Below are 22915 nucleotides of genomic sequence, written 5' to 3'. Positions count from 1 at the left end.
AGCTTGTCCTGCCCAAGTGCTGCTGCAGCATTCAAATGTGTAATCACCTTGATATTTACATTCTAGAAATGTTTTTTGGATGTACCCTCCACAAGAAAATCTCTGGCCAGCCACTAACCACCAGGTAGACCATGACACCTGATCAGGTCTACCTGATTGTGAGTGGCTGGCCTTTGAAACAAAATCCATCTAGATTCTTTGGATGAGTCAGTACTCTGAAAATAACAGCATGCTAAATCTTGCAACTGGATAAATAAAAAATTAAACCATCTATCTATCCATTCCTACTAATTAAATTATGGGTATAGGTACCAATAGTAAATACTATTTCAGTAGGTAAAATAAAAAAAGGCAGTGGAATTTTAAAATCAAGAAATATTAATATTTATAACAAATGCAGTTTCACAAAATCTAAACTTTCTATGTCTTTAGAGTGGTGTTTTGTTCATAGCTACTTTTATCAAGTTCTTGCATGAGTGAGTTAGTTAAACTTTCTGCTGTGATATCTTTTTGCAAAAAATCTGATACCAGTTTGCTGGCAGGTTTACCTCCGCCATGTGATAGACAATTTAACCTATATGCATCACCACTGTCTCTGCTGAAAGGATCTTTTTCAAAATAACTTTGCCATATCCAAGAGGCTACTGCTCTAGACAGTAAATAAGAATAATATTTGGCTCCATATCCCACCAGATGTGAAAACCTATGTTGCCAAGCAGTGTGTTCAATGTAAGGGATTCCATAATATGTATTTTGACATTCTTTGAGCTGCTGAAATGTATTGGTAACTTCACTGGAATGATATTCCAGATCAAGTGCTGAATAGAACACTTGAGCTTGCATCTCAGATGCCTGGAATAATTTCTTTGATAAACAAAAACTCTGCAACATTTCTTCAGGCATGGGTTGTCCTCCAATATAATGTTTGGCAAATGATTTTATAACCCTGGGATCAGAAGCAAAAAATTCCATGAGGACTGAAGGAACTTCAGCAAAGTCTGTTGCACATCTTGTGCCAGTCACATGTTGATAATCTGTACGTGCTAACATAGAATGCATAGCATGCCCCATCTCATGAAACAGATTGTCAACCATGGCAGGTGTAAGTAAACAAGGACTAGACCAGCGTGGTGTTGGCAAATTCAACATGAGTACTACAATAGGATTCTGATAAGAACCATTTGAAAGTTTGCGTCCTCCTCTGATGGTGAAATGACAATCTTGATTTGGTTTCTTTTGTCTTTCAAAGAAATCACAATAGATATAACCAAGCAATCCTTCTTTCTCATGAGTAACAGCTAGCTTATAAACATCAGAAGACCACAGTTCACCATTATTTGCTTCCACATGTTGCAATGTTATTCCATAAATTTTATTAAACAGATTGTTTAATCCTTCCATACATGTTCCCAGAGAAAAGTAAGGAGCAAAGTCTATTCCAGTTAGTTTTAATTTATCTCTTTTAGCTTTATTTGAAACATAAGCAATATCCCAAAGTATGTAACCTTTTTTTTTATTTTTCTTCTTACAGAACATTCACCAAGCTTCTGGAGAAAACCAGTAGTATCGGAAGATGTAAAGGACTGTACAGAATTATTTCTTCTCTTGTACTCCTCTAACACTATCCAGAATATGTTTAAAAACAAGGCTGGCAAACAAATTAATGTATGGATTAAGTTAGCACAGTTGATGGAGGAGAATGGGCACCCAATTCCCAGTAGTTCATGTTTGGATGCTGGGTTGAAAGCCAAGCGAAAATTGTTCAGTCTCAAGAAAGAATACTTTGAATATATCCAGAATCTGAATCAGACCAAGTCAGTTAAAAAACCTACTCCAAAGTATTTCAGCCTGCTGGAAGAGATCTTTGGAGGAAGAGATCACAACCCACCACAATTTCCTGAAGATACTCCATCCCCAAGCACATACTCCACAACAGCTTCTCCCTCTCCTCGAGTTGAATCACTGAAAGAAAGAATGAAACATTCAAGAGTATCTTCACAATTGTCTGAATCCATCAGCAGGTTTTTGGCAAATGAAGCAGGAATTCCAGAAGAGACTAAACAAAAGAGAGAAGAGATGAGACAACAGAAATATGAAGACCCACTAGGTAAATACAACATACCTTTCTTTGAGTTCTTGTTCATGTGGGATGATTTTGGGATGCATCTAGGGGAAAAAGACAAAAATTGGAGACTGAGACTTCAAAGGGCTGTCTAGCCCCTACACCTAAACCTCAGATTGGGCTTTTTGTGTATGTAGTTAAGCTGGCTGTAGCTCACTGCCAGGCTGAAACGGCCATTACAATTTTTTCTACACAAATTACTAGTTAATACAGGGTGTAACAATGTTAGGGTTTAACAATGTTACACTGTAACATTCTCGAGTACAGTACCTACCCATATCCACATACTGATGGATAACAGAGGCAGTTTTGTGTTACAGTCAAAAGCAGTTACAGTTCCCTCTGTCAAACCTCTTGGGGGAAAAAAATGTCCATGGTATTTATAATCATGATAGTTTACCTACATTGAAACAAACCTGTTTGTAGCTTAACAACTTCATTGCAAATGGTGTGGCAACCAGCAAAGAATTTTTAGTCAACTTGAAACTCAATAGGCCTCAAATGAAAATCAAGTTTTATGTGTAGGAAGTACCTGTACCTAATTTAATGTCTGATAAATAATGTGTGTGGTTGTGTTTGTGTTTTGATGACCAAAAGAGAGAAGATTAGAGAGATGCTCATGACATTTCAACAGAAGGAAAAAGACAAAGAGAAGTAGAATAGAGATTGGGAGAGTGGAAAAGAAGAAAGGGGGAGAGATTGGGAGTGGAAAAGGGAAAAAGACAAAAGAGAGACAAGGAGAGGGAGAGGGATAGAGTTCTGTTTGACCCTGAACCAGGAATTATAATTGAATTAAACTTGAATGCTAGTCACACATGTCATTCCTCTTTTGATAGGTACCCTTTGCCTAATTTCATGACTTGACTTGGACTTGAACCACTTTCTCCAGATCCAAAGTAAACTGAGTAGCTACATTAGAGCTCTGAACCAGACCCAACTCTCATGGCTTTTATCAACCTTCAATCAATCAACATTGAAAATTAATGTAATAAGTTCTTGTTAACAATTACATTCAGTGCAATAGTTTTAAACTAAAATGGATGTGGCACACAAGGGATCAAGAAGAGACTGCCTTAACATAGTGTAATAATAGGTAACAATTACATCACACTATTTCATGACTTGACTTGGACTTGAACCACTTTCTCCAGATCCAAAGTAAACTGAGTAGCTACATTAGAGCTCTGAACCAGACCCAACAACTCTCATGGCTTTTATCAACCTTCAATCAATCAACATTGAAAATTAATGGAATAAGTTCTTGTTAACAATTACATTCAGTGCAATAGTCTTAAACTAAAATGGATGCGGCACAGGCGGGCACACAAGGGATCAAGAAGAGACCACCTTAACATAGTGTAATAATAGGTAACAATTACATCACACAAAGTCCCTATGAAGAATTGGAGTGTAACTATAGGAAATCAATGGACTAAACTGCCTTACTTGGGCATGGGAAGTAAAAGATGACACACTATCAGAATTAGTTATCGGTCACTACTCAAATTGTGAAAGCTCCTTTTTGTATTTAATCTAACCCTAGAAATAACTCTGGTTACTGCTCATTTGTGCTGGTCCTTTTTGTAGCAATTTTCCATCAGCATGACTTCTGAACAAGTACCAAAAAAAACTACATAAGTGCATAAGAACCTAGGTACCAATATATTAGGTAGCAATATATTAATTAAGTAAGTGTTATATTATTTTTTTCTTACCAATGGAATCCATGTCAAATTGTTGATTTTTCTGTTCCTTGATTGGTGATTTCCTTTTCAGAATTTTGAAAGATCACAAAGTAGAGGGGTTCTCATCAAAAAATAACTGACCCGAGAGAAAGATTTGGTGATTTCCTTTTCAGAATTTTGAAAGATCACAAAGTAGAGGGGTTCTCATCAAAAAATAACTGACCCGAGAGAAAAAAAAATCTGACTGATATTGACTTTTTTGGAGGCTAAATCGGCAAGTAATGGAATGAACTCTGTAACAAGTTGTCAATAGACACGTCCGTTCTACTATATTGAGAATACTGTACTAACTTCAAACATAGGTAGGTACTGAGATCTGTCTTATCAGTTACCAGTATCGTTATCAGTTCAACTTCAACCCCAACCTATCCACAGCATCCACAGATCCACACTTGAAACTTGATTACTTGAAATTGAAAAAAGAAAAAAAAAAAAAAAAAAAAAAAAAAAAACTTGACTAGGTACTTGAGAATATGAGAAGTTGAAATTTTTGAAACTGAAATCTATAGTTATAGGTGAAGATAGCAAGATTGAAATGCAGATTCAAAAGTCCTCGGAAGCGGAATTGACGGCGGCGATAAGGCGGCGATCCGGAATCCGCCAACGCGGATAATGGAACCCGTTCTTGTCGTTCGGGGAAAAAATCGTGTCATCTGCAAAGATTTAGAAGAAAGTAGTGTGTAGAATAAGGGACAAGTTTGGGGGGAAAAATATGAAGAACGGGCGTTTTTTCTCTTCTGCACCCCAGATCACGAGTCGCCCACGTTTTCATTTAGAAAGTTCTTTACAAATACCTCTGTGCGACGCGGCAATTTTTTGAAAAAATGTGTTTGAAAAAAAAAAAAATAATAATAACCTGGTGATGGTGAGATGAGACTGACTGATAGATTGACTGATTTTTTTATTCCCTAAAAGGCAAGCTTTCTTTTAAATGTCAAGTTTTAAGTAGTTTCCGTAATAGCTAACTGGCAGAAAATGACATCAAATACACTGGATTCTTGTTATTCTCATGTACCTTGGTATTCCATGTAAGTATTAAAGACATGTTGTGTAAGTAGGTACCTACTTAGTAGTAGTTCTGTGAACTGAAGACCTCACTCAGTCTCTTTTGCCAAAAGATTTTTAAGAATGGTTGACCTTTTTTAAACCAATAGATTTACTAAGAATTGGGGTCTTATGAAAAAAAAAAAAAAATATTTTTGTAGAAATAATTCAAGGGTTCATTATGGTGAGTTGTCTATATTAGTCTATAAGACTGAATTTTTATGAAATGTTCAGATCAAAATCAGTCCCGTTCAGTGTAGGTAGGAACACTCCTTAAGCAAGTATCTTCCCTCTTATAAAAGGATTTTTGTAATGTCCCATTGACGCGCCTTATGCACAACTACCGAAACCCCAAATTTCAAGGACCAACGTGTCTTGATTCAACGAATTCAAATTTCATTAAAATCGGACCAGGCAATCACAAGGCAAAACTTCCTATCTTGAAAATTTTAAAATTGATAAAAAAAAAATAATAATAAAATAAAAATACTCCAGGGAGATTTGTTGTTTTTAAACCAAAAATCAACTAAGTAAATAAATAAGGACTGGGACTATTTGGTTATTTGTACAAATATTGTTAGGAAAACAAATAGTCAATCACTGGAGCAACAAAAAGCAACTGATCAGCGAATTCTGCTGTGTGTAGGTCATGACTGGACACTCCGTGATAAGAGAAGCAAAAATAAATAATCAACACTTTAGTACTACGTACGTAACTAAGCACTTTGAAGTATGTAGGTATAGGATGTAGGTAACGTGCTACATGCAAAATCAAGAGGCATATATTACTCGTTTAACCAGTGGAGAGGTCACCTTTAAAAAATTGCCTGCAGATATACATATTTTTACCTCTATTGCCCATTATTTTATTATTATTTTTTTTTCTTTACAAATTCTCCTAAGTCCTAATCCTGTCCTAGTTCCTAGTCCTCTCGTCGATTTCGGGAAGCGGGACGTTAATTACTCGTATAAGACTCCGCTGTTATGGACGACGGCCTTCGATCGATGTGAATTTATTGTGGATCGACGCGACGGCCCATCGACTATGTTTGGACGTTGTTTGGACGTTTTTTGGACGCACCTTTACAGTTTTTTCTATCAAACCTCTAAAAAAAATGTAATCTAGAAACATCTATTTCCACCCCCTGAGAGGTCATCGGAACCTAAAAGCCAATTTATTTTTGGTGTTGGAATTTCAATATGAATCATTCTTGGGACGTATTTCATGCACAAATCACCTATCAAAATGAATTTCCAATATTTTGTATTTTTGTACCTACTTCCCCTATTGGCGGAAGATCATAGGAACAATACAAATTAATCATTCTTGGGACGTATTTCATGCACAAATCACCTATCAAAATGAATTTCCAATATTTTGTATTTTTGTACCTACTTCCCCTATTGGCAGAAGATCATAGGAACAATACAAATTAATTACTTACCTAGTCCATAACTCCAGCCCTGACTGTCAGATTGAACTCAAATATATGTAGGTACCTATACCAAAAAACTTGATTTTTTTCATGTTGTTTAAAATGATGTGTCTGCCCCATTTAAGATCAAATTTGGCCCCAACCTTACAGAAATATGAAGACCCACTAGGTAAATACAACATACCTTTCTTTGAGTTCTTGTTCATGTGGGATGATTTTGGTATGCATCTAGGGTTAATATTTTTCATTATTTAAAATGCTTTCTGATGAATGCTTATTAATGTTTTTCTAAAAATCCCAACTATGACCATGGAGTAGATAACTTGGGTAATTACTAGGAACTACAATGGTTTTGTTTCAAATCCCCTTTTGTACATTTGACAAATTAATAAACAAATTACCTACTATTCATATCAATACATGTGAACTTCAAATGTAACCTTTTTGTTGTATTTTATTTTTCTTACAGAACAAGCAAAAAAGTTTTGGGCAAAGCCAGTAGCATCAGAAGATGTAGAAGATTGCACAGAATTAATACTTAAATTGTACTCCACTGACACTGTCCAGAATTTATTAAAAAACAAGGAGGTTAAACTGATCTCTGCGTGGATGAAATTAGCACAGTTGATGGAGGAGAATGGACACCCAATTCCCAGTAGTTCACGTTTGGATGCTGCTATGAAAGCCGAGCGAAAAATTAACAATCTGAGGAGAAAATATGTGACTTTCATCAATATTCCAAAGCAGACTGGAGTAGAGGAAAACCCTACACCAAAGTATTTCAATCTGCTGGAAGAGACCTTCAGTAGAAACATACAGCCTCAATTTTCTGAAGATATATTGTCCCCAAATACATGTCCCACCAGTACAGCATGTCCCACAACAGTGACCATCACTCCTTCCTCCCCTACAACTACACAATCCACTCCTACAAAGTCCAAATGCACACCAAGCTTCTGGACAAACCCAGTAGTGTCAGAAGATGTAGAAGATTGCACAGAATTATTCCTTCTCTTGTACTCCTCTGACACTATCCAGAATTTATTAAAAAACAAGGAGGTAAAACAGATCCGTGCATGGATTAGGTTAGCACAGTTGATGGAGGAGAATGGACACCCAATTCCCAGTAGTTCACGTTTGGATGCTGCATTGAAAGCCAAGCAAAAATTTTTCAACCTGAAGAGAAAATATGTGAATTTCATCAAGAATCCGAAGCAGATTGGAGCAAAGGGAAACCGTAGACCAAAGTATTTCCAACTGCTGAAAGAGACATTCAGTGGAAACATATATTCTGAATTATCTGAAGATACTTCTTCCGTGAATTTCATCAAAAATTCGAAGCAGACTGGAGTAGAGGAAAACCCTACACCAAAGTATTTCAATCTGCTGGAAGAGACCTTCAGTAGAAACATACATGAAATAACTCTGGTTACTGCTCATTTGTGCTGGTCCTTTTTGTAGCAATTTTCCATCAGCATGACTTCTGAACAAGTACCAAAAAAAAAACTACATAAGTGCATAAGAACCTAGGTACCAATATATTAAGTAAGTGTTATATTATTTTTTTCTTACCAATGGAATCCATGTCAAATTGTTGATTTTTCTGTTCCTTGATTGGGGATCAGACATACCAAGACGTTCTCCCTTTCATTGAACCATGGGTAAGTTAATAGAGAGGTAAAGTTCCAGTTTCACTCTTTCAGTCAAACTTAAAAAAAGAACACCAGAAAGTAACCCGTTGAAATATTTGCAATCAAAAATTGAGTAGGTACAAATTTTTGTTGGTGGGGTTTGAACCCGGGACTTTCTGCATGGCAAGCAAGTGCATTACCACTGGGCTAACCGTGTTATTTATTTATTGATTGATTGAATTTTCTGTTTTGTTTTTCTCGCCCTCTCTTGTGTTGCAGAGAGTGAATATTCTGCAAAAGAAAGTGGTTTGATGAAAATGGAAGTAGATGAATCAGGACTACAAGGTAAACTAATGTAATAGAAAGTAAAAAAGTGCCTTACGGTGTATTTATCAATCATGGTCTAAAGAATGATAGGTATGTACTATGTTTTCACTTGACAAATAATATAGTCTAAAAGTCTTGTGTAGTAAAGTAACTCAGCGGGTAGTGCTCAGTGGTTATTTTTGTTTACTAATCATGGTCTAAAAGTACTGTGTAGTAAAGTAACTCAGTGCAAAGGGAAACCGTAGACCAAAGTATTTCCAACTGCTCAAAGAGACATTCAGTGGAAACATATATTCTGAATTATCTGAAGATACTTCGTCCGTGAATTTCATCAAAAATCCGAAGCAGACTGGAGCAAGGGGAAACCGTAGACCAAAGTATTTCCATCTGCGGAAAAAGACATTCAGTGGGAATTCTGAATTATCTGAAGATACTTAGATACTTCGTCCGTGAATTTCATCAAAAATCCGAAGCAGACTGGAGCAAGGGGAAACCGTAGACCAAAGTATTTCCATCTGCGGAAAGAGACATTCAGTGGGAATTCTGAATTATCTGAAGATACTCTGTCCCCAAACACATGTCCCACCAGTACAACATGTCCCACAACAGTGGCCATCACTCCTTCCACCCCTACAACTACATATCTTGCCACTACACAATCCACAGCTATAAAACCACGTTACATCTTACCACTTACAGAATCCACTTCTACAAAACATCCCTCAAAAGTGACCATCATCACTATTCCCACCCCTACAACCACATGTTCCACAACCACACAACCCGCAACACACACTATCCTCTCTCTTCCCTCTTCCCCTTCCCAATCAGAACTACTAAGAGAAAGAGGGCTTTCTTTAAAAATATCTTCACAACTGTCGGAAATTAAGAACATGTTGTTGGCAAATGAAGCAGCAAGGGCAAGAGAGAGAAGACAAGATAGAGAGGAGAGAAGGAAAGAGAGAGAAATGAGAATTATAGAGAAAGAAAGAGAACGTAGGGAACAGCAGGTGTTTCAAACGAAGTTGTTGGAAATTCTATCGATTTTAGGAACAGAAAGAAAATCTCGGCCAAGGTCTAGATCAAGAAGTTCGCGGTCTAGATCAAGGTCAAGAAGGTCCAGAAGATCAAGTTCTAGGTCAAAAAGTGAATGTCTTGTTCAAGAAGATGAAAGTACAAATGTAAAAGATGAAGGTCTAGTTCAAGAATATGAAGTTTTCGTTCAAGAAGATGAAGGTATGGCTCAAAAACATGAAAGTCTAAATCAAGAAGGTCTAATTCAAAATTATGAAGGTCCAAATCAAGAAGATCTAGTTCAAGAAAATGAAGGTCCAAATCAAGAAGATCTAATTCAAGAAGATGAAGGTCCAAATCAAGAAGATCTAATTCAAGAAGATGAAGGTCTAAACATGAAAGTCTAAATCAAGAAGGTCTAATTCAAAATTATGAAGGTCCAAATCAAGAAGATCTAGTTCAAGAAGATGAAGGTCCAAATAAAGAAGATCTAGTTAGAGAAAATGAAGGTCCAAATCAAGAAGATCTAATTCAAGAAGATGAAGGTCCAAATCAAGAAGATCTAATTCAAGAAGATGAAGGTCCAAATCAAGAAGATCTAGTTCAAGAAGATCTAATTCAAGAAGATGAAGGTCTAATTCAAGAAGATGAAGGTCCAAATCAAGAAGATCTAATTCAAGAAGATGAAGATCTAGTTCAAGAAGATGAAGGTCCAAATCAAGCTCTAGTTCAAAAAGATGGTCCAAATCAAGAAGATGAAGGTCCAAATCAAGAAGATCTAATTCAAGAAGATGAAGGTCCAAATCAAGAAGATCTAGTTCAAGAAGATGAAGGTCCACATCAAGAAGCTCTAGTTCAAAAAGATGAAGATGAAGTTTTAGTTCAAAAAGATGAAAGTCCAAATCAAAAAGATGAAGGTCTAGTTGAAGAAAGTCAAGGTCTAAATCTAAGGCGGTCTTGTCGAAAAATATTAGGTTCAAAAAGGTTAAGGTCTGGGCCAAGTCCAATGTGTAATTCAAAAAAGTCAAGGTCAGATGCTTCTTAGGAATTATTTTATTTTTATTTAGATTTATTATAGTGTGCCAACATTCTTAGGAATTAAATTTTGATTAAGTTTGTCAAGTATATTATTTTATTTTTATTTAGATTTATTATAGTGTGCCAACATTCTTAGGAATTAAATTTTGATTAAGTTTGTCAAGTATTTTTTTTTTCTTTCTTTTTTAAAGATTATTGGAATTAAAAACAAAATTATTTTCCTACATAAAGAACATGTTTGTATTAGGTGTTTTATTTTTTACATCATAATATTGTAGGATAGCTCAGATCGAGCCCGTAGCCAGGATTTTGTCGAGAGGGGGAGGGGGGGGGATACGAGGTTGTGGGAAGTTTTATTGAGGTCAAGAATGTTCAAAATTTTAACCGGACGAGTTTAAACGATTTGTCTGAATTCGATGAACCTTGGCATATATGTTACACAAAATGAAAAAAAAACCTCATGTGGGAAGTTTTATTGAGGTCAAGAATGTTCAAAATTTTAACCGGACGAGTTTAAACGATTTGTCTGAATTCGATGAACCTTGGCATTTGTGTTACACAAAATGAAAATAACCTCGTTAAATTCTGTGCCATTGGGGGCTCCTTGGTGTTCCATTTTTCGAGAGTTCTTCAGAGCTCAATGAACTACTGGAATATAATTCGAGCTTAAACTTTTACTTTAAATTCTGTGCCATTGGGGGCTCCTTGGTGCTTGGTGTTCCATTTTTCGAGAGTTCTTCAGAGCTCAATGAACTACTGGAATATAATTCGAGCTTTAACTTTTACTCCTTGCTCCAATCGTGCAGAAATGCTGTCATATTCTTCCCATGTTACCATGATTCGTATAAGCTTTACCCATCCCTTGGGGCAATTGCCCCAACACCTAAGCCTCACAGTGGGCTTTTTGTGTATGGAGTTATGGAGGTAAGCTGGTTCCTAACTATGTAACCATGCTCCATGCTTCTGTACTTTGGAGCAATTACTGCAAAGTATCACTCTTCGTATAAGCTTTACCCATCCCTTGGGGCAATTGCCCCAACACCTAAGCCTCACAGTGGGCTTTTTGTGTATGGAGGTAAGCTGGTTCCTAACTATGTAACCATGCTCCATGCTTCTGTATTTTGGAGCAATTACTGCAAAGTATCATTTATCTTTTTCATAGCCATCCAAGCTACTATTTTATGTCACAACAGTCGAAGTGGTACTTTTTCAGATGTCACGTCAATGGAATGTTGCTATACAAGGAGCTGTCACAAATAAACTGACCAGTGTTATTATAGGGTTAGGTTAAACGCAAAAAGTAGTTTTCTTTTTCATTGTCGTGACTTCTGAATAATTACCCGTTATTTTTCAGGGAAGAATGGAACCTTGTTTACAGCCTGGTGTACTCGTCGAACATAGAAGACATGAAGAAAGCCTATCGACGTTTGTTCGTGTGGAAAACAAAGTGAGTAAATTCAACAGGGCTTATACGCGATATGGAAAAACTGGAAAAGTCATGGAATCTGAAAATCGGCCAAAAAGTCATGGAAAATCGTGAAATTTTAAAGAAAATCTGGAAAAGTCATGAAATTTGCCACCCGGTCAAAAATTAAAAATGTTCAAATCAAATATCGAGTTTTTCCGAAAAACGGCCTGCGGCGCATTCCCCCTCATATCCCTTGACAGTCTGCATGGGTATTTCATATTTTATTTAAATGGAGGGGTAATCTTACTGATTTTTAAGTACCTCCGCCCCCTAATGTTCTGGAAAAGTCATGGAATTTCATTCCGGGAAAAGTGTATAAACCCTGTTTAATTAGGAGGTCACAAAACATCTCAGACAAACAGAAGTCCCTGGTTCAGGTCCGACTGTGGACTAAAAAAAAAAGGAAATCGAAGAGAGAAAGAGGATTTTAAATGGAGGGGTAATCTTACTGATTTTTAAGTACCTCCGCCCCCTAATGTTCTGGAAAAGTCATGGAATTTCATTCCGGGAAAAGCGTATAAACCCTGTTTAATTAGTAGGTCACAAAACATCTCAGACAAACAGAAGTCCCTGGTTCAGGTCCGACTGTGGACTAAAAAAAAAGGAAATCGAAGAGAGAAAGAGGACAGGTTAGGACAAAACCAAAGATTTCGATCTGCTAGCTGACGAAGACACCCTGTAAGTTGTACAGGATGTTTATTGTTCAGTTTGACCTTCCTCTGGCGAACGGCTACACCTACCGGTTCCCGATAGATCACTGAAGTTAAGCAACGTTGTACGTGGTTGGTATCTGGACGGATCCTGTGTGAGACAACTCGTGCTTCTATTTCGAGGCGCACCCAGGCTCGTAAGGATAATGTTAGTTGTTGTGTTGTTGTTTTAGCGGCTTTAGCTTTCGCCGGATGGCAATAGCAGAATAAAGAAAATATATCTTTTAGTATCTGCTATACACCAGGGAGGTAGCTTGGAAGGTAGCCCGTCTGCCTTGTAAGCGCTAGGTCACGGGTTCGATTCCCGCCCGGGGCGAACTTTATTCTAAACAGATGACGTTCTCGGAACGGCTGGCTTCTTCGTATCCCTCCTCTCTTCGATTTCGGGATGAAATATGTTTTTTCCAGTGCATATTATTACTGTCTTTTTCTTTGATTGTTCATAATTTGTCTGTTTTACAGGCAAATAATTCCAATACATCCGCATTATTGCCAGATTTCAATGCTAAATATCTCCTGTACAAAGATCTTGAAACCATTCGAGAGAACATAACAGACTTGTCCCATGATTCGTATAAGCTTTACCCATCCCTTGGGGCAATTGCCCCAACACCTAAGCCTCACAGTGGGCTTTTTGTGTATGGAGTTAAGCTGGTTTCGAACTATGAAACCATGCTCCATGCTTCTGTACTTTGGAGCAATTACTGCAAAGTATCATTTATCTTTTTCATAGCCAGCGAAGCTACCATTTTATGTCACAACAGTCGAAGTGGTACTTTTTCAGATGTCACGTCAATGGAATGTTGCTATACAAGGAGCTGTCACAAATAAACTGTGACCAGTGTTATTATAGGGTTAGGTTAAACGCAAAAAAGAGTTTTCACAATTTGAGCAGTAACCAGTGTTATTATAGGGTTAGGTTAAACACAAAAAGTAGTTTTTTTTTCATTGTCGTTTGTCGTGACTTCTGAATAATTACCCGTTATTTTTCAGGGAAGAATGGAACCTTGTTTACAGCCTGGTGTACTCGTCGAACATAGAAGACATGAAGAAAGCCTATCGACGTTTGTTCGTGTGGAAAACAAAGTGAGTAAATTCAACAGGGCTTATACGCGATATGGAAAAACTGGAAAAGTCATGGAATCTGAAAATCGGCCAAAAAGTCATGGAAAATCGTGAAATTTTAAAGAAAATCTGGAAAAGTCATGAAATTTGCCACCCGGTCAAAAATTAAAAATGTTCAAATCAAATATCGAGTTTTTCCGAAAAACGGCCTGCGGCGCATTCCCCCTCATATCCCTTGACAGTCTGCATGGGTATTTCATATTTTATTTAAATGGAGGGGTAATCTTACTGATTTTTAAGTACCTCCGCCCCCTAATGTTCTGGAAAAGTCATGGAATTTCATTCCGGGAAAAGTGTATAAACCCTGTTTAATTAGGAGGTCACAAAACATCTCAGACAAACAGAAGTCCCTGGTTCAGGTCCGACTGTGGACTAAAAAAAAAAGGAAATCGAAGAGAGAAAGAGGATAGGTTAGGACAAAACCAGCCGTTCCGAGAACCAACCTTATCTGTTCCCGGTAAAACTGGCCCCGGGCGGAAATCGAACCCACAACCTAGTACTTACAAAATAATAGTTCCCCTGGTCCCTACTAATATACTCTCAATTGAAATTCAATCAATGGGCAGGACTACTACTTACGGAAGTTTCTGCCATACAAGCCTGATAGAAGTCCTACACTATCTAGACTGGTTCAAGTAGTACCTATCGTATTCAATTATGTGAAACAAAACATGGCTGAACCAATGAGATTGTGAGATTTCGCTTTGTAAGCCTGATAGAAGTCCTACACTATCTAGGTTGGTTCAAGTAGTATCGTATTCAATTATGTGAAACAAAACATGGCTGAACCAATGAGACGTAGAAGAAAAAGAAAAATTCCGTTGGTCCTCATTTTTCCTGCTCTATGACTTTGAAACATCACCCAAGTAAGCGCAACTGATGAATTGAAATTCAATCAATGGGCAGGACTACTACTTACGGAAGTTTCTGCCATGCAAGCCTGATAGAAGTCCTACACTATCTAGACTGGTTCAAGTAGTACCTATCGTATTCAATTATGTGAAACAAAACCATGGCTGAACCAATGAGATTGTGAGATTTCGCTTTGTAGAGCAAGTGTTTACATGCAAAGCGGGATCTGATTGTTTCACAAAAAAAGTCACCTAATCGCATTACGATACAGGTCGATTCGAACACAATTTATGTTTTCAGGGTGGAAGATTTACCTGCAGGCGTAGAGTGTACGCTGGGAATTCTTCAGGTTCGACTTAGAGAAATGGAACTGTCAGCTCTAGACCAGAGGATCATCTCACACGAAGACCTGCAACTAATGTACTCGACTGCTATTATAAGGTAGAATTCATTGTGAAAAGAACACAAATAGCTTTTACTCTTCACAGTTGGGGGAGGGTTTTTTTTTATTGTTTATTTATACAGACATGTTTCACCAGAATTCATTGTATTCGGCCGTCGATTGATTTTGATCGATGTCGACTAAACCGTCCGCAATGCCTCGATAACATAGTTTCTCCTCGCCGATCGATGGCCGGTCGACTATGTTTGGACACACCTTAAACTCTTGACGTATAAAAATGCTCTTAACCTCTTAACGTGTTATACAGACATGTTTCACCAGAATTCATTGTATTCGGCCGTCGATTGATTTTGATCGATGTCGACTAAACCGTCCGCAATGCCTCGACAACATAGTTTCTCCTCGCCGATCGATGGCCGGTCGACTATGTTTGGACACACCTTAAACTCTTAACGTATAAAATTCCCTTAACCTCTTAACGTAATATCTCACACAATTCTGTGTATTTCTCTTTTAGGTGGCAAAATTCAATTAGATTTCTTTTCGAAGGTAGTTAAAAATCCAAGACACCCAGTCTACGTCGAGAAGACTTTGTTTAGATTACTGGGATAAAGTATGTTTTCTATTCTATTCCTTACGCCAGCCTTCTTAACGTAATAAAAGTGCTGTTAACAGGCACTGAATTGAAGTTAAATCTAGAACACACCTTGTTCCTTTTTCCCCAGATTTCTCAACATGATCGCTGAGCTGGAGCAGGGCCAGGGTCGGTCTCAAAGTACTCTCTACTACAAGGCTCAAGGCATGGACATACCCTCCTGGATTGTTAACCTGAGACATGACGCGGCCCATTCCTCTGTGTTGCCACCCCTGCATTTACTCAAGTCTGCTGCCGAGTTCATTTTCGCTTGGCTTAATGTGAGTAGTTTTCTACAGCCTCAATTTTCTGAAGATATATTGTCCCCAAATACATGTCCCACCAGTACAGCATGTCCCACAACAGTGACCATCACTCCTTCTTCCCCTACAACTACACAATCCACTCCTACAAAGTCCAAATGCACACCAAGCTTCTGGAATCGCGAGAGATATTTTATCTCTACGAGCGCTGGAGTTGAAGTGAGTAGTATTTTTTTTTTTTTTCTTAATTTTTTTTTAGATGTTTTCTAGAATTTTTCTTAAATCCTTAATTAAAAAAAAAATCTTTTTTTAGGATTACTACTGGAAGAATGAAGCTGAGCACACATTTGACTACTACATTCAACCTCTATCCAGCGTAGGCATTTACAGGAGGAGCGTCCGCCATATTTTATCTCTGCTCAACATTTACCTACAGCTGGTGCATGATACCAGGGCGGATCTCACGTGAGTTATTTAACTTTTTCGAGTCATAAGAAATTTTCTTTGGACTAGTTTGGACGTAATGGCGCCACCACACCCGCTGCCAGTCCGAACCTAGTCCAAAGAGAAATTTCGGTATGCTTGACTCAAAAAAAGTCACATTGAATAAAATACCGGCTTAATTATTGTATTTAAAATTATTTAAAAAATAATACCAAAGAAAATCTTGAAAAATCCCTTTAGATAAGCACAAAAAATTGCATTAGTATTCTATTATTGTTGAAGTGAGGTTACCTACCTCGGCGGGTGTAGTGGTCTGAGACGCATTGCCTGTAGACATCCGGAGAGTCGTATGTGGTTTCATTCAAGCTAAGGTACGGAATTTTATCTCAATTTATCTGAGCAATGTGATCCACAACAAGCGTATTAGAATGGAAACGAAAGAATGACTGGACTTGTTGATGTCATAGTTGAAGAGACGGGACTTCCTGAATCTGTCCCCAGGGTATTTTTTTTTCCCCCCCTATATTAGAATAGAATACACCTTGTTTTTCGCTGCTTTGGGATAGGACTGGAAAGTCCTTTGCGGGTCCAAGGATATTGTCTAAACCAAGGTTTCATACAATTTTGTCATTTCACATTTTTCCCCCCACAAGAGGTTTGATAGAGGGGAACTGTAACTGGCTAAGGTCTTATCGTCCCGAAATTGAAGAGAAAAGCAAGACAGGATATGAGAAATCCAGCCGTTCCGAGAACGAACATTATCCCATTGGGATAAAATCGGCCCCGGGCGGGAATCGAACCCGCGGTCTAGCGCTTACATGGCAGGCGCGCTACTCCCAAGCTAACTAGGGTGGCTGTACAATGTTTAATATATTAAATGACACAATGAAAATTGAGTTGAATTAAATCAATTAAAATTCCTTTTTATATTACAGACAACAAATTTCCACGCTCAGAACTCTTATCAGCATGGACCCCAATCCTGAACATGCTGAATAAACACCACCTACTTCTAGATTTGATGAAGTTACTTGTAGAAGTGACCACTCAAGATGATGACCTTAAGAGCAAACAGGCAGCCCTCTGGATTAATGACATCAGTAGAGGTTTGTACATACTGTGTTGTTGGTGTTTGTGTCGGTGTTGGTCTTGGTGTGGTGGTGTTGGTGTTATTGTCTTCGTCGGTGTTGGTGTTGTTGTTGTGGTGGTGTTGGTGTTCTTTCATTTGGACGCCAAACTGTCCTTTCGATCTCTTGGCTATCTTAAATATTTTCATTGGATATACTGAATGATCTATCTCTCTCTAATATTAATGCCTCACGCTCTCGTAGCTGCACTGAGGCGGGTTGATGGTCTCTAGCCAAGATTACATGACTTGTCCCGAACCGTAGTCAACTATCATGAGGACCTGTGCTTCTCCTTTGAAGTATGATAAACCCTTTGTAACCTCCAGCTAGCCAGGCTGGTTAAAGTTTGGCTGCTCTGATAATAGTCCCACAGCAAGACACTGGTCCTTGTCCTATAGGAAGGAAAGCATTCTTGCTTACTTTGCTACTATCAGGGTTTACTTTTTCTTAGTTCCTTTGCTTTTTTTTTTACTTTGCGATTTTTCAAGGTTTACTTTCTATCATTCCTTCAGGGTTTTCCAAGCTGGAGCGCTGTCTCCACATCAAGTTGGACCTCATGAAGCGTAACATAGGCACGGAGCTGTCTGTCAAGCAGCAGTTCGAGCTGATAGTCAAAGTAGCCGACTCGACCTACACCAAGCTCAAGCACGCCATTGTACTCAAAGGCAAACTGCCTCATCCGAGCGAGTTCAAAGAGGTTCTGGAGGAGGCCATGCAAAATCCCAGCCAACATACGTTGCTCTTTCTGGATAGGTAAGTCATCTAGAAGAGTATAAGGTAATGCTTTAGTTAGACTGTCAGCTTAGAACAAGTTGTTCCATCATACTAACAGTTAAACGTCTGACTCAGTAGGGAGATCATGTGGACAAGGTGAAGAAATAGTATTCTTATTTGTGCCAGCCTAAGTCGTATTTTATGTGACTTTTTTTTTTTAGTCATCATGGGGCAACATACGTTGCTCTTTCTGGATAGGTAAGTCAGCTATAAGTATAAGGTAATGCTTTAGTTAGACTGTCAGCTTAGAACAAGTTGTTGTTCCATCATACTAACAGTTAGATGTCTGACTCAGTAGGGAGATAGATCATGTGGACAACGTAAAAAAATAGTATTCTTATTTGTGCCAGCCTAAGCCGTATTTTATGTGACTTTTTTTTAGTCATCATGCGAAATTTCCCTTTGGACTGGCAACGGGTGTGGTGGCGCCATTACGTCCAAAGTCACGTAATAAAATACAGCTCTAGTTAGGTTGGTTGGTAGCGCGGGGTTCAAGCCCGCGGCCTTGATTTGAAACAAACAAAAACCTGTACAGTGTAACCCAAAAACCTGTACCTGTACCCTCTATCAAACTTCTTGAAAAAAAAAATCTTATTAGTAGGAGGTATTTATTTAGTTTTACATTTACATTTACAATTTCCCCCCCAGCTTATGCTTCATGAGCCGCATTCCCAAACCTCCTCTCGTGCAACTCGTCAAAATCTACGTCGGCCAATCAAACCACGACACGGCGCGCCCCAATAGCGCACCACAGATGTCGCGCCCCAATAGCGCGTCGCACGTGTCGCGCGTGTTCACCGTAGAGTCACTGCTCAAGAGCAAGAGTCTCGAGAGCGAGTCGCACAATGCACCCAAGAAGAGAAGGAATGAGTTGCAAGGTGCATCAAGGAAGGGAAAGAACGAGTCGCAATCAGTGTTTCTACACAGGAATGGGCACCACAGGGGAGATGATGTAGAAATGAAGGATGCTGACCATGGGTCTTCAGAGAAGACTAACATATGGACTTTGGCCGATGGTAAGTGGTACTTTAACCTCGTAATTTAGGGGCAAAAAGCTAAGATGTTAGTCCCCTCTTCAATTAAATGCTTAAAAAAACATCGTAATTTATTCCTCAATAATGATTGAAGCTACGGGATGGGCATGCTACGACACAGGCCATATGCGTCTAATGTAGCAGTTGTTTCATTGCTACGAAATAAAAACGGCGGTGGAACACCCATCTTTTAAAAAAATTGATATATGAATATTAAAGCTGGATTTTCATTTGTCTGTTTGTGTAATAGGATACTCACTAGGTAGTTCTTCTTCGCCTTTTCTCGTATTCAGACGGGTTCGACGTTTTTCGTCAGCCTCTCAATAAGCCCGAGGGTGGTTGCTTTTGGGCTGACATTTGGTTTTGTCAATGTAATAGGATACTCACTAGGTAGTTCTTCTTCGCCTTTTCTCGTATTCAGAAGGGTTCGACGTTTTTCGTCAGCCTCTCAATAAGCCAGAGGGTGGTTGCTTTTGGGCTGACATTTGGTTTTGTCATTCGGCCAAGTGCGCACCTGTCTCCTAAGCGCTGGGTCACGGGCTCGATTCTCGCCCAGGGAGAACTTTATCCTAAACAAGGATCGTTCTAGGGACGCCTGACTTTTTCCTAAATTGTCCTGCTTTTCTCTTCAATTTCGGGACGACAAGAGCTCATTTTTTTTCTTCTAATTTATAACTCTATGTTTTTATAATATGTTGTTGTCTAATGCTTGAGATTGACTATTATGTCATTTTTCTGGTGTTATAATATAAGATTATGTAAGCAAGTGAAAAGCCCCACTTTGGCCATATACTCGACTGCTATTATAAGGTAGAATTCATTGTGAAAAGAAGAACACAAAATAGCTTTTACTCTTCACAGTTGGGGGAGGGGTACACCAAAAATGCAACTCTGGAATTTGATAATGCTGTGAATGCAGTGCCTGTAAATTATAGTTCAATGTTGAATAAGGTAGGTAAGTCTTTGTCACCCATAAAATAATGCATGTGTGGTCTTGGGATGATCTATTTCTGGTAGGACATACCTAGGAATCGTGGGCTAAGGCCACACACCTCTATCCATCTAGTACCTATTTCTTATTTTCTTCAGCTCAAGTAGGTACTGGCATCCCACTCCAGGGAGATGTATGCCAGTGAATATAAACATGGGACCCCTTCCTACATGTCTGCAAAAGCCCCACAGGGTCTGATCAAATTAAAACATAAATTTTGGAATTATTTCATTGTGTTCTTTTTTTTCCAGCTGAAATTGAAACCTTCAAAGTTGAACAAACTTTTGGACAACCTTGTGAAATTTATAGTAAGTAACTTTTTCACCCAATGTGAGTCCTACTACTCACCTCATGCACACCCCGTGAAGCCCCGGGAGCGCGCAGCGCGACCGTATACGCGACCCCGCGTAGCGAACACGCGAAGCCCCCCTCTCGAGCACGAAGTGCGAGTTTAATACAATAAAATTATCAACAATGTGACAAACGTTAGTTTAAAATGAAATGAATTTCCTAACCCTTAGAGCTCCATTATTATGTGGTCAAATTCTCAAATAAATGAGGATAAAATTCCATGCCTCGGCTGGGATTGAACCCACACCCTCCTGTTTACCAGGCGAGCGTCTTGACCACTACGCCACCGAGGCAGGTGTTAAAAATCCAAGACACCCAGTCTACGTCGAGAAGACTTTGTTTAGATTACTGGGATAAAGGATGTTTTCTATTCTATTCCATACGCCAGCCCGGTTAGCTTCAAAGGTAGCCCGTCTGCCTTGTAAGCGCTAGGTCACGGGTTCGATTCCCGCCCGGGGCGAACTTTATTCTAAACAGATAACGTTCTCGGAACGGCTGGCTTCCTCGTATCCCTCCTCTCTTCGATTTCGGGATGAAACCTCCATTGTTACAGTTCCCTCGATCAAACCTATCTAAAAAAATCGATTCCTTACTATAGGATATCTCAAAAAATTCAGGTGAAACACAAGTTGCTTTCCTAAACAAACGTACTTTTCGCCTAGCGCCCTCAAAGCCATTACTCGACTACAATTGATTCCTTACTATAGGATATCTCAAAAAATTCAGGTGAAACACAAGTTGCTTTCCTAAACAAACGTACTTTTCGCCTAGCGCCCACAAAGCCATGCACTCGACTATACAGACTAGGTATTTCCCTCTGTTTAAATGACCGTCGGTATAAGGACTTTGTCCGGGTTAAACTGCACTCGACTATACAGACTAGGTATTTCCCTCTGTTTAAATGACCGTCGGTATAAGGACTTTGTCCGGGTTAAACTGTGTATTAAGAATGAAACGAAGAAGAATGACTTGTTGATGGTCATAGTTGAAGAGACGGACTTCCTGAATCTGTCCCCAGGTATTTTTTTCCCCCCTATTAGAATAGAATACACCTTGTTTATCCTGCTTGGGATAGGACTGGAAAGTCCTTTGCGGGTCCAAGGATACGCAGTGTAACCAAGGTTTCATACAATTTTATCATTTCACATTTTTCCCCCCAAGAGGTTTGATAGAGGGAACTGTAACTGCTAAGGTCTTATCGTCCCGAAATTGAAGAGAGAAGGAAGACAGGATATGAGAAATCCAGCCGTTCCGAGAACGAACATTATCCCATTAGGATAATCTCTTCGGGATGGACCGGTTCGCCTCTGAAACACCAGAACTGGTTCTCAATCGAGTTCCGCTCGGCAGGTTTGGTGGCCCAGATGAATATCTTGCATCTCATTTTGATTTTCTCTTTATTGTTTACCTGGAGGGAGAAAAAGAAACAAGTGAGATGATGGAAGCCTGAAGAGGCAATGAAAAAAAAAATCGTTTCGGAAATTTTAAAACACACTCGTGACGATCCACAAGTCTCTTCGGGATGGACCGGTTCGCCTCTGAAACACCAGAACTGGTTCTCAATCGAGTTCCGCTCGGCAGGTTTGGTGGCCCAGATGAAGATCTTGCATCGCATTTTGATTTTCTCTTTATTGTTTATCTGGAGGGAGAAAAAAACAAGTGAGATGATGGAAGCCTGAAGAGGCAATGAAAAGAAAAAAAAATCGTTTCGGAAATTTTAAAACACACTCGTGACGATCCACAAGAAGCAGGGATTCACACACGCGTGTCGATGTCGATCTGTCGACAGGTTGTTTCATGTATTTTTTTTTTTTTTGTCAGAAGTAGTCAAATAATAATTAAAAATATGAGAGGAATGGATATCCTCCTTTCATTTATAAAGAGTTATTACATAACAAAATAACCAAAACCAAGTTAAATGGTCAACACTCTAGTGACGGCATAGTGTTAGTTATAACGGACACACCAGAGAGAGTTAGTTACGTCTGGTCTACATGAACAGTAACTCGGAAAACCGTATAGATTAGATGGCAGAGAACCCCGGTCCTTTTCAGACCGGTAGCGTCATTACACGCAGGTTACCTCCACTCAACATACACTGCCTATGGTTCCTTGCAAGGGTAGGTCGCCAGGTCTACGGTTGGAAGCGTAGCCGTTTCTGAAGTCTATCAATATTCTTGACTAGCCATACATACATATTATGTTTTAACTCTTTGACAAGACTCCAGGAGTCTCCAATTCCATGAAATTACGGGGTGGGGGGGTCGGATAATCGTTTACTCTTATTCGGTAGGTTATCGTACTAAACTTATGTGGTCGGGAGTGTGGAATCTTGACCAACTTTAGGATCACTTATTTTTAATAGTCAAATTGGTAGAAAGA

General features: G+C 38.9%; 5 protein-coding genes across 14 annotated transcripts in view; 4 read left to right on the top strand and 1 right to left on the bottom strand.

The window, feature by feature from the left end:
• Positions 1-360: 360 nt before the first annotated feature.
• LOC103514916 (mitochondrial intermediate peptidase-like) lies at positions 361-1656 on the bottom strand. Its single transcript, XM_008479834.3, has one exon. The coding sequence runs from the start codon at positions 1534-1536 to the stop codon at positions 421-423; it is 1116 nt and encodes a 371-aa protein (XP_008478056.1). The 5' UTR covers positions 1537-1656; the 3' UTR covers positions 361-420.
• Positions 1657-4722: 3066 nt separating this feature from the next.
• Positions 4723-16286, top strand: LOC103514915 (ribosomal biogenesis protein LAS1L). Of its 2 annotated transcripts, XM_026827763.1 has the most exons (5): positions 4723-4895; positions 11712-11804; positions 14813-14953; positions 15641-15830; positions 16126-16286. In XM_026827763.1, the coding sequence occupies exons 1-5, from the start codon at positions 4843-4845 to the stop codon at positions 16279-16281; spliced, it is 633 nt and encodes a 210-aa protein (XP_026683564.1). In that variant the 5' UTR covers positions 4723-4842; the 3' UTR covers positions 16282-16286. The 2 variants fall into 2 exon arrangements, with proteins under 2 accessions (XP_026683564.1, XP_008478055.1); XM_008479833.2 differs by lacking the exons at positions 4723-4895; positions 11712-11804 and adding an exon at positions 13460-13621.
• Positions 8748-10400, top strand: LOC103514907 (trichohyalin-like). 9 transcript variants are annotated; one of them, XM_026827759.1, is made up of 4 exons: positions 8748-9541; positions 9599-9706; positions 9757-10029; positions 10081-10400. In XM_026827759.1, the coding sequence occupies exons 1-4, from the start codon at positions 9199-9201 to the stop codon at positions 10362-10364; spliced, it is 1008 nt and encodes a 335-aa protein (XP_026683560.1). In that variant the 5' UTR covers positions 8748-9198; the 3' UTR covers positions 10365-10400. The 9 variants fall into 9 exon arrangements, with proteins under 9 accessions (XP_026683560.1, XP_026683562.1, XP_026683559.1 ...); XM_026827761.1 differs by having other exon boundaries at positions 8748-9670; positions 9829-9930; positions 9967-10002; positions 10075-10400; XM_026827758.1 differs by having other exon boundaries at positions 8748-9706; positions 9757-9930; positions 9967-10002; positions 10075-10400.
• A 427-nt stretch (positions 16287-16713) lies between the features above and the next one.
• Positions 16714-19173, top strand: LOC103514906 (the record flags this gene model as incomplete). The annotated part of the gene is given in 4 exon segments (XM_008479821.2): positions 16714-16757; positions 17192-17362; positions 17896-18136; positions 18806-19173. Coding segments are annotated over 3 exon segments (727 nt in total), but the record flags the coding sequence as incomplete, so codon positions are not given.
• A 2304-nt stretch (positions 19174-21477) lies between these two features.
• Positions 21478-22915, top strand: part of LOC113469816 — a 13137-nt gene continuing 11699 nt past the window's right edge. The window contains exon 1 of the mRNA XM_026827751.1: positions 21478-21551. Within this exon, the coding sequence (XP_026683552.1) occupies positions 21509-21551 (43 nt within the window). The 5' untranslated portion in view covers positions 21478-21508. The remainder of the gene's footprint in view (positions 21552-22915) is intronic.

This window comes from Diaphorina citri, unplaced genomic scaffold, assembly GCF_000475195.1.
Source record: "Diaphorina citri unplaced genomic scaffold, Diaci psyllid genome assembly version 1.1 scaffold1243, whole genome shotgun sequence".
Taxonomy (NCBI): Eukaryota; Metazoa; Arthropoda; class Insecta; order Hemiptera; family Psyllidae; genus Diaphorina; species Diaphorina citri.
This window is presented reverse-complemented; position numbering and strand designations above follow the sequence as displayed.